Consider the following 9,923-nt stretch of genomic DNA (forward strand, 5'->3'; position numbering starts at 1 on the left):
CCTATATACACTCTGTAGGTCCCGCTGTATTTGTACTTGTTATTTTAAAAAGACTGTATTTTGATTTTTCTCAGAGCGACTAGAAGCTTGTAGAAATTTCTAGTCCCATGTTTCCGGGGTGCGTCATCACGTCGAACAGCCGCTCCGAGCTGTGATTGGTCTAGAACACCAGTGGAAAGCTCGAGAAGAGACCAGAAGACAGCGAGGAAAGTATAAACTAACGGCGGTGGAAGTCACCGGCAGGGCCGCTGACAGGTTTGGCTGGGCCCGGGACAAAATTCTCTCAATGGGCCCCCCCCCCAAAAAAAAACCACACACACCTCTATCTCACTGGTAGCCTGTTCTTCCTCTCTCTCATCCTGTTTGGTAGCCTGTTCTTCCTCTCTCTCATCCTGTTTGGTAGCCTGTTCTTCTTCTCTCTCATCCTGTTTGGTAGCCTGTTCTTCTTCTCTCTCATCCTCTCTAGCCTCTCCTATAAAGGTGAACATATTTCGATAAAAAGGGCTATATCTAAATTAACAGGGGTCAAAATGAACCATTTAAAAAAGAACAAATTGAAAACCCCTTAATTTGACGATTTAACACAGAAAAGAATAGACTGATCAACTTGGCTAACTCTATCCCAAAGACTACAAAAGTTTAAAAATCTAAGGTTTTTTTTTTTTGTTCCCAAAATTGTCAAACGCCGAAACACAACCACAGAATTCCCTTGTGCAGCTCCCAAACACATGACGTCGGGATGACAAGCCCATTTATTACGGATAAACCAAAAGGATTATTTACAACTTTAATTGGATAGGCTATGGATATGGACTGAGTGAAGTTATGGCTTTCAGAATCATACCACAATAAAACTCACGCTATTGTATTCACTTAGAGCTCATTAACTGCACATTTCATCGACCATTTTTCACTTGACCAAGGGGAATCATGTCAAGGGTACTTTTATTTATCGCCAGACCCGCGTTTATGTCCGCTGAACTTCCAGAGAATGTTTGGGGAACAAGGCGGAGCCCATTCATCTGGCGAGTTTCAAGTTAACGGCAATCAGAAACTAAGTTACAGGCTACCCCAAAACGTCACGTTTATAACCCATTCGTTACATCCAACTCTATCTAAATGGCAATTTCACATGTTGCCATGCCACTGGCTTATTTTAAACCATGAGCCGCGTTACACTGGCTGTAATTCAGCTGACTGGGAATGATTCTCAAATCAATTCAGCCTGATTGGAGTGCGCAGCGCGTGCCTTCCTGAAACATTTGATTTGGACATGGGCCTATTTGCGGGGTAATGTGCATATTCTAAGATTCAATTAGATATAGGCGTATGAAACACAGTGTAATAAAGCCGTTGTGGTTATCAAATTATTCAATGCCCCCTGTCTGTCTGATATTGATCTCCGTGTGACTTGCTCATGTGGTGCTGCGCTAATATGTTTGACACGCCGCCTGTGCCTGTGTTACTTGACGACGGGGCTGGAAAAAGTTGGCCGTGTCTTACCTGGCTGTGCTGCACAGCTGCTTACTGGTACCTGCAGCATCACCTGAGTCTTTTCTGAAATATTTATAAAGAGATCCCCTCAGGCTTTCGGCTTCTTCCTCTCTTTTTCGCCTTTCTTTTTTTTTCAGGGCTCCTGACTTGTGCATGTTGAATCAACTCGCGCACTGACCACTAATGGAATGATGTCGTCTTTTTTCTTCTCCAAAGACCAAACCATTTTGGCATAGGGGTGATAGGGGGTTATTGGCCGTTTTTTCAAGGGCAATGAAGGCAAACAATCTAGGAGTCATTAATTGAATGCAAATAAAGCACTTTTCTTCTCTAAATCAACACATTTTGAAGTATACATACAATAATTAATCCCAACTTCATGGGGGTCCAGTTATGGGCCCCCCCCATTCCAGGGCCAGTCCAGGGCCCGGGACAACGTACCCGTTTGTCCCCCCCTGTCGGCGGGCCTGGTCACCGGCATCGAGACTAAACGAACACCGACGAGAGCAACGACACAGCGGAGCAGAAACCTCTTCTTCTTCTCTCCTCTCTACATTCTCATCTTCTAACGACAGTAAGTACGATTATAGGCGTTGTATTTAGGCGATTTTTTAAGAGCAGTTTTGTGATACATTTTTTGTTGCAGTAATATTTCAATACTGCTATAAGTATTTTAGGTTAAACAAAGACTAATTCTGAATAAATGTCAAATTTAGGCTGAATTGATATTCCATTAATGTACAGTCAATTCAAATAAGTTGAGTTATTTATACAAAATCATGAATATATCCTTGTAATTTCAACATTAAAATAATTACCCAATTGTTTGGCAATGAGATATATGCCATAATATTTTTAAGTTAACATTTTCAGTGATTCAGATACATTTTTTATTAATTTGACCGTACCACAAAAATAACACAACAATAAAGTAGTATATAGATATTTAAGGATGGGAAAGACTTTATTGATTCATTCATAATGTAATAATGATGTAGGTATTTACTATTCTTATTTTTGTCTCTGCATCTTTAGGACACACAATAAAAACAACCAGGATGTCTGCAGCTAAAGGTGTAGCCATCGGCATCGACCTGGGCACCACCTACTCCTGCGTGGGTGTTTTCCAGCACGGAAAAGTAGAAATCATCGCCAACGACCAGGGCAACAGGACCACCCCCAGCTACGTGGCGTTCACTGACACCGAGAGGCTCATCGGGGACGCAGCCAAGAACCAGGTGGCCTTGAACCCCAGCAACACCGTGTTCGACGCCAAGAGACTGATTTGGAGGAAGATTGACGATTTGGTGGTGCAGGCGGACATGAAGCACTGGCCCTTCAAGGTGGTCGGAGACGGAGGGAAGCCCAAGATTCAGGTGGAGCACAAAGGGGAGAACAAAACCTTCTACCCCGAGGAGATCTCCTCCATGGTCCTGGCCAAGATGAAGGAGATCTCTGAGGCCTACCTCGGCCAAAAGGTGTCCAACGCGGTGGTCACAGTCCCGGCGTACTTCAACGACTCCCAGAGACAGGCAACTAAAGACGCCGGCGTCATCGCGGGACTGAACGTTCTGAGGATCATCAACGAGCCGACGGCGGCCGCCATCGCGTACGGTCTGGACAAAGGCAAGTCGGGAGAACGTAACGTCCTGATCTTTGACCTGGGCGGAGGCACCTTTGACGTGTCCATCCTGACCATCGAAGACGGCATCTTTGAAGTCAAAGCCACGGCCGGAGACACTCACCTGGGTGGAGAGGACTTTGACAACCGCATGGTGAACCACTTTGTGGAGGAGTTCAAGAGGAAACACAAGAAGGACATCAGCCAGAACAAGAGGGCCTTGAGGAGGCTGCGCACAGCTTGTGAGAGGGCCAAGAGGACCCTGTCCTCCAGCTCCCAGGCCAGCATCGAGATCGATTCTCTGTTTGAGGGCGTCGACTTCTACACCTCCGTCACCAGGGCTCGCTTTGAGGAGCTGTGCTCCGACCTGTTCAGGGGAACTCTGGAGCCCGTGGAGAAGGCCCTGAGGGACGCCAAAATGGACAAGGCTCAGATCCAAGACATCGTCCTGGTTGGAGGCTCCACCCGCATCCCCAGAATCCAGAAGCTCCTGCAGGATTTCTTCAACGGCAGGGAGCTGAACAAGAGCATCAACCCCGACGAGGCGGTGGCTTACGGCGCCGCCGTCCAGGCCGCCATTCTCATGGGCGACACCTCGGGCAACGTCCAGGACCTGCTGCTGCTGGATGTGGCGCCTCTGTCCCTGGGCATCGAGACGGTCGGAGGAGTCATGACGTCTCTGATTAAACGCAACACCACCATCCCCACCAAACAAACCCAGGTCTTCACCACCTACGCTGACAACCAGCCCGGCGTCCTCATCCAGGTCTACGAAGGGGAGCGAGCCCTGACCAAGGACAACAACCTGCTGGGCAAGTTTGATCTAACGGGAATCCCGCCGGCTCCACGAGGGGTCCCGCAGATCGAGGTCACCTTCGACGTGGACGCCAACGGCATCCTGAACGTGGCGGCGGTGGACAAGAGCACCGGCAAAGAGAACAAGATCACCATCACCAACGACAAGGGCCGACTGAGCAAAGAAGAGATCGAGAGGATGGTGCAGGACGCCGACAAATACAAAGCTGAGGACGACCTTCAGAGGGACAGGATCTCTGCCAAGAACTCCCTGGAGTCCTACGCCTTCAACGTGAAGAGCAGCATGCAGGACGAGAAGCTGAGGGGCAAAATGAGCGCCGAGGACGAGAAGAAGCTGACGGAGAAGTGTGAGGAGACCATCGCCTGGCTGGAAAACAACCAGCTGGCTGATAAAGATGAGTACCAACACAAGCAGGAGGAGCTGGAGAACGTGTGTAACCCCATCATCAGCAAGTTGTATCAGGGAGGAAGAGCTGCAGGCAGCTGTGGAGAGCAGGCACGAGCCGGCTCCCAGGGGCCCACCATTGAGGAGGTGGACTAAGATGGACCCTCCATGTGGACTCTTTATCACTGTTATCACTGGGACTGATTGAAAGACGACTGGAGCTTTATACCTCATGTTCATGTGTTTGTATAAATTATCATCACTGTGTTAACGCTGCTAAGATTCTAAACTTTTGGTTAATAAGTGCCATCTTATAATATATTACTCATCTCTGCCTTGCTGGGCATTGCAATAAAGATGAAACATAAATTGATAGTAAAAAATTATGTATTTTATTTGAATGTTTTTTGTTATTGATTTTTGGTCTTTGTTAAGGATATTTGTGTTCATGCTGTGACAACACTACAAGAACATTGTTTAATATGACAGTATTTGTATGTTGCTCTCCTGATATTTTCTGTTTTGTTGTTGGATTAAAAAAAAGTGGGAAAAATATATATATATAAACTTTTTATAATTATTTTGGATTCATTTGTATGGTTTTTAGCTTAATTAATTTAAAATAATTGAATAATCCAGACATTAAATTACAAAATACAATGTTTCTAATAAGAAAATAGAGCTTTGTTTATAATGAGGGAAATTGTTTTATTATTTATTTTATTTCATTAGAACAATGATGTTTAAATATATTGTTTTAAAGCTAATGAAAGTTATATTCATGCACTGGTAATAATATTTAAAAAATATTATAGGAAGCTCAAGTTACTGCCTCCTAAAAGGTCTTGAGTGAAGAACTTTGTAAAACAAATATTTTCACCCACAGAAAGTTTGACAAAAGTAGCAGTAGTTATTAAAGTTCAATCCTTTACAAGAGTGTGTGAAAATATGTTGTTTACAGATGAGATATGATGGTTAACTTCATGAATTACATTCCTCCACTGCTGGTGTAAAAATGGAATATAACTCAGTTAAAAGTCTTATTGAGTCACAGAAGCTGGTGGAACAGAGTCGAAACAGAAAGTGATGTCACACAAAACACAAAAAGTATTTGTTATTTTAATAACTGTTTGTGTCCAGATACAACAAACAAGACGTGTTAATCAGTGAGATTTAGACGTGTTTGTTGTTGTATTTTTCAACTTTGGAGGCCAAGCTAACAGTTTCCACCTGCTTTCAGCCTTTATGCTAAGCTAAGCTAATCACTTACTGAACACACCGACATGAGATCGATATTGATCCTCTCATCTAACTCTCCACAACAAAGTAAATAAACAATAATTATTATGATAATAAGCTTCATTCATACTGCACTTTTCAAACAGTCCTGTTACTGCTAATGTTAGCAGGTTAGCATGTTGCTTAAAGACACAGCAGAAGCTGATTTAATTTAGTTTTAGAGGTTTATTCTATTGATGTTTTTGACAAGTGGAAGTTAGATTAAAATCAGAGGATCAATAACGTTATCAGGACTCATCCTGAGAGGAACGAGAATGTCTGAACCAAACTTTATGACAATTTAACCAACTTCTGTGGATGAACAGCGTTTCTCCCTAACTGGAGCTTCAAACGAGGCTAAAGGCTGCTGAGTACTATTTAGACTCTATAACCTGGACTGGATTCTAGTATTCAGATCCCTTACTGCAGTAAAACTACTAATACCACACAGTTAAAATACTCCCACGAGTAAAAGGTACTGCATTGAAAATGATCCTTCAGATAAAGTTTTTTAGTGTAAACCAGATGACTAAAAGGACTCGTGGCGTCGCATTTAATGTACAAAAATAATTTCAACGTAAAGTAATTGATGGTACAAATGTTGACGATAGCACGGAGAGTTTCAGGATTGAAATTCATTCTACTCAATTTAAGAGTATATTTTACTAAATGTACTAAATTCAAGAGTGTATTCTACTAAATGTACCAAATTTAAATGTATTCTACTGAATTTAACAGTATATTCTATTAATAAAACTTAATTTAACAGTATATTCTACTGATTTTAGGGGATATTTTACTAAATTTAACAGTATATTCTCGTTAAAGTACAACATTTAGGAGATATTCTACTAAATACTAAATTTAAGAGCATTTTCAAGCTATATCTAATTGTAATAAGGCTGGGATCACACAAATGCATTGTTTATAGAATATAATGGTATGAAGTTTAAATATTGATTTGGTTCATTATTAAATAATTAAAACATCGTTCAGAGCTAAAACAAAGTCACTGACAGACTGTATACAAAGTTCTTTTTAAATACATGAGTATTAATATGATTTGAGAGATGTTGTAAGTTTACTGTGCAAAAACATAAAAAAAGGATTTAAATTAGATGAGATGATGAAAACATATGTAAACATTAGAGTAATAAGTATTAAGTGTATAAGAAGCAATACTGACACCAGTGCAAAAAAGGAATAGCAATAAGAGTAAGATGAATATTGTAAAATAATTTAACTTAAACAGAAAAAGTGAATCAAAACACCATCAGAATAAAAGCAAGAGTAAAAATACTACTGCTGAAAAGAAATACTAGATCTAAAAGTATGTGAGTTAAATCAGTAAAATGAATATAAAGTATTACAACTGGAAAAGTCCCACTGTTATATAATATGTTATTATACTTGTATTCATTTTTCGACCAGAAGCTTGTAGAAATTTCTAGTCCCATGTTTCCGGGGTGCGTCATCACGTCGAACAGCCGCTCCGAGCTGTGATTGGTCTAGAACACCAGTGGAAAGCTCGAGAAGAGACCAGAAGACAGCGAGGAAAGTATAAACTAACGGCGGTGGAAGTCACCGGCATCGAGACTAAACGAACACCGACGAGAGCAACGACACAGCGGAGCAGAAACCTCTTCTTCTTCTCTCCTCTCTACATTCTCATCTTCTAACGACAGTAAGTACGATTATAGGCGTTGTATTTAAGCGATTTTTCAAGAGCAGTTTTGTGATACATTTTTTGTTGCAGTAATATTTCAATACTGCTATAAGTATTTTAGGTTAAACAAAGACTAATTCTGAATAAATGTCAAATTTAGGCTGAATTGATATTCCATTAATGTACAGTCAATTCAAATAAGTTGAGTTATTTATACAAAATCATGAATATATCCTTGTAATTTCAACATTAAAATAATTACCCAATTGTTTGGCAATGAGATATATGCCATAATATTTTTAAGTTAACATTTTCAGTGATTCAGAATAAAGTAGTATATAGATATTTAAGGATGGGAAAGACTTTATTGATTCATTCATAATGTAATAATAATGTAGGTATTTACTATTCTTATTTTTGTCTCTGCATCTTTAGGACACACATTAAAAACAACCAGGATGTCTGCAGCTAAAGGTGTAGCCATCGGCATCGACCTGGGCACCACCTACTCCTGCGTGGGTGTTTTCCAGCACGGAAAAGTAGAAATCATCGCCAACGACCAGGGCAACAGGACCACCCCCAGCTACGTGGCGTTCACTGACACCGAGAGGCTCATCGGGGACGCAGCCAAGAACCAGGTGGCCTTGAACCCCAGCAACACCGTGTTCGACGCCAAGAGACTGATTGGGAGGAAGATTGACGATTTGGTGGTGCAGGCGGACATGAAGCACTGGCCCTTCAAGGTGGTCGGAGACGGAGGGAAACCCAAGATTCAGGTGGAGCACAAAGGGGAGAACAAAACCTTCTACCCCGAGGAGATCTCCTCCATGGTCCTGGCCAAGATGAAGGAGATCTCTGAGGCCTACCTCGGCCAAAAGGTGTCCAACGCGGTGGTCACCGTCCCGGCGTACTTCAACGACTCCCAGAGACAGGCAACTAAAGACGCCGGCGTCATCGCGGGACTGAACGTTCTGAGGATCATCAACGAGCCGACGGCGGCCGCCATCGCGTACGGTCTGGACAAAGGCAAGTCGGGAGAACGTAACGTCCTGATCTTTGACCTGGGCGGAGGCACCTTTGACGTGTCCATCCTGACCATCGAAGACGGCATCTTTGAAGTCAAAGCCACGGCCGGAGACACTCACCTGGGTGGAGAGGACTTTGACAACCGCATGGTGAACCACTTTGTGGAGGAGTTCAAGAGGAAACACAAGAAGGACATCAGCCAGAACAAGAGGGCCTTGAGGAGGCTGCGCACAGCTTGTGAGAGGGCCAAGAGGACCCTGTCCTCCAGCTCCCAGGCCAGCATCGAGATCGATTCTCTGTTTGAGGGCGTCGACTTCTACACCTCCGTCACCAGGGCTCGCTTTGAGGAGCTGTGCTCCGACCTGTTCAGGGAACTCTGGAGCCCGTGGAGAAGGCCCTGAGGGACGCCAAAATGGACAAGGCTCAGATCCAAGACATCGTCCTGGTTGGAGGCTCCACCCGCATCCCCAGAATCCAGAAGCTCCTGCAGGATTTCTTCAACGGCAGGGAGCTGAACAAGAGCATCAACCCCGACGAGGCGGTGGCTTATGGCGCCGCCGTCCAGGCCGCCATTCTCATGGGCGACACCTCGGGCAACGTCCAGGACCTGCTGCTGCTGGACGTGGCGCCTCTGTCCCTGGGCATCGAGACGGCCGGAGGAGTCATGACGTCTCTGATTAAACGCAACACCACCATCCCCACCAAACAAACCCAGGTCTTCACCACCTACGCTGACAACCAGCCCGGCGTCCTCATCCAGGTCTACGAAGGGGAGCGAGCCCTGACCAAGGACAACAACCTGCTGGGCAAGTTTGCTCTAACGGGAATCCCGCCAGCTCCACGAGGGGTCCCGCAGATCGAGGTCACCTTCGACGTGGACGCCAACGGCATCCTGAACGTGGCGGCGGTGGACAAGAGCACCGGCAAAGAGAACAAGATCACCATCACCAACGACAAGGGCCGACTGAGCAAAGAAGAGATCGAGAGGATGGTGCAGGACGCCGACAAATACAAAGCCGAGGACGACCTTCAGAGGGACAGGATCTCTGCCAAGAACTCCCTGGAGTCCTACGCCTTCAACGTGAAGAGCAGCATGCAGGACGAGAAGCTGAGGGGCAAAATGAGCGCAGAGGACGAGAAGAAGCTGACGGAGAAGTGTGAGGAGACCATCGCCTGGCTGGAAAACAACCAGCTGGCTGATAAAGATGAGTACCAACACAAGCAGGAGGAGCTGGAGAAAGTGTGTAACCCCATCATCAGCAAGTTGTACCAGGGAGGAAGAGCTGCAGGCAGCTGTGGAGAGCAGGCACGAGCTGGCTCCCAGGGGCCCACCATTGAGGAGGTGGACTAAGATGGACCCTCCATGTTGACTCTTTTATCACTGGGACTGATTGAAAGTAGACTGGAGCTTCATATCTCATGTTCATGTGTTTGTATAAATTATGACCACTGTGTTGAAGATTCTTTTTGAGTCTTAATGTATTTTTCTAAATATAATTTTTTACTGTAATCTTAATTTCATTGTTCTGGTTCATAGCTTCATTATTGAGAGAAATGTAATGTAAACAAAAAAAAAAGTACTGAATAAAACCTTCGAGCCTTTGTACTAGATCATAAATGTTATCTAGGTCGGTTTA

At 44.1% G+C, this 9,923-nt stretch overlaps 2 protein-coding genes across 2 annotated transcripts; both read left to right on the forward strand.

Annotated features, from left to right (window-relative positions):
- The first annotated feature begins 2,529 nt into the window (after positions 1–2,529).
- On the forward strand, positions 2,530–5,364 carry LOC129099117 (heat shock 70 kDa protein 1-like). Its single transcript, XM_054608284.1, has one exon. The coding sequence runs from the start codon at positions 2,553–2,555 to the stop codon at positions 4,470–4,472; it is 1,920 nt and encodes a 639-aa protein (XP_054464259.1). The 5' UTR covers positions 2,530–2,552; the 3' UTR covers positions 4,473–5,364.
- A 1,776-nt stretch (positions 5,365–7,140) lies between these two features.
- LOC129099116 (heat shock 70 kDa protein 1-like) lies at positions 7,141–9,879 on the forward strand. The gene is given in 3 exon segments (XM_054608283.1): positions 7,141–7,278; positions 7,696–8,652; positions 8,655–9,879. Coding segments are annotated over 2 exon segments (1,917 nt in total). The 5' UTR covers positions 7,141–7,278; positions 7,696–7,718; the 3' UTR covers positions 9,638–9,879.
- The last annotated feature ends 44 nt before the right edge of the window (positions 9,880–9,923 follow it).

This window comes from Anoplopoma fimbria, chromosome 11 (genome assembly GCF_027596085.1).
Source record: "Anoplopoma fimbria isolate UVic2021 breed Golden Eagle Sablefish chromosome 11, Afim_UVic_2022, whole genome shotgun sequence".
NCBI lineage: Eukaryota > Metazoa > Chordata > Actinopteri > Perciformes > Anoplopomatidae > Anoplopoma > Anoplopoma fimbria.

Coding starts and splice junctions, on each gene's coding strand:
- LOC129099117 (XM_054608284.1), top strand. CDS start 2,553: ATGTCTGCAGCTAAAGGTGTAGCCATCGGCATCGACCTGGGCACCACC.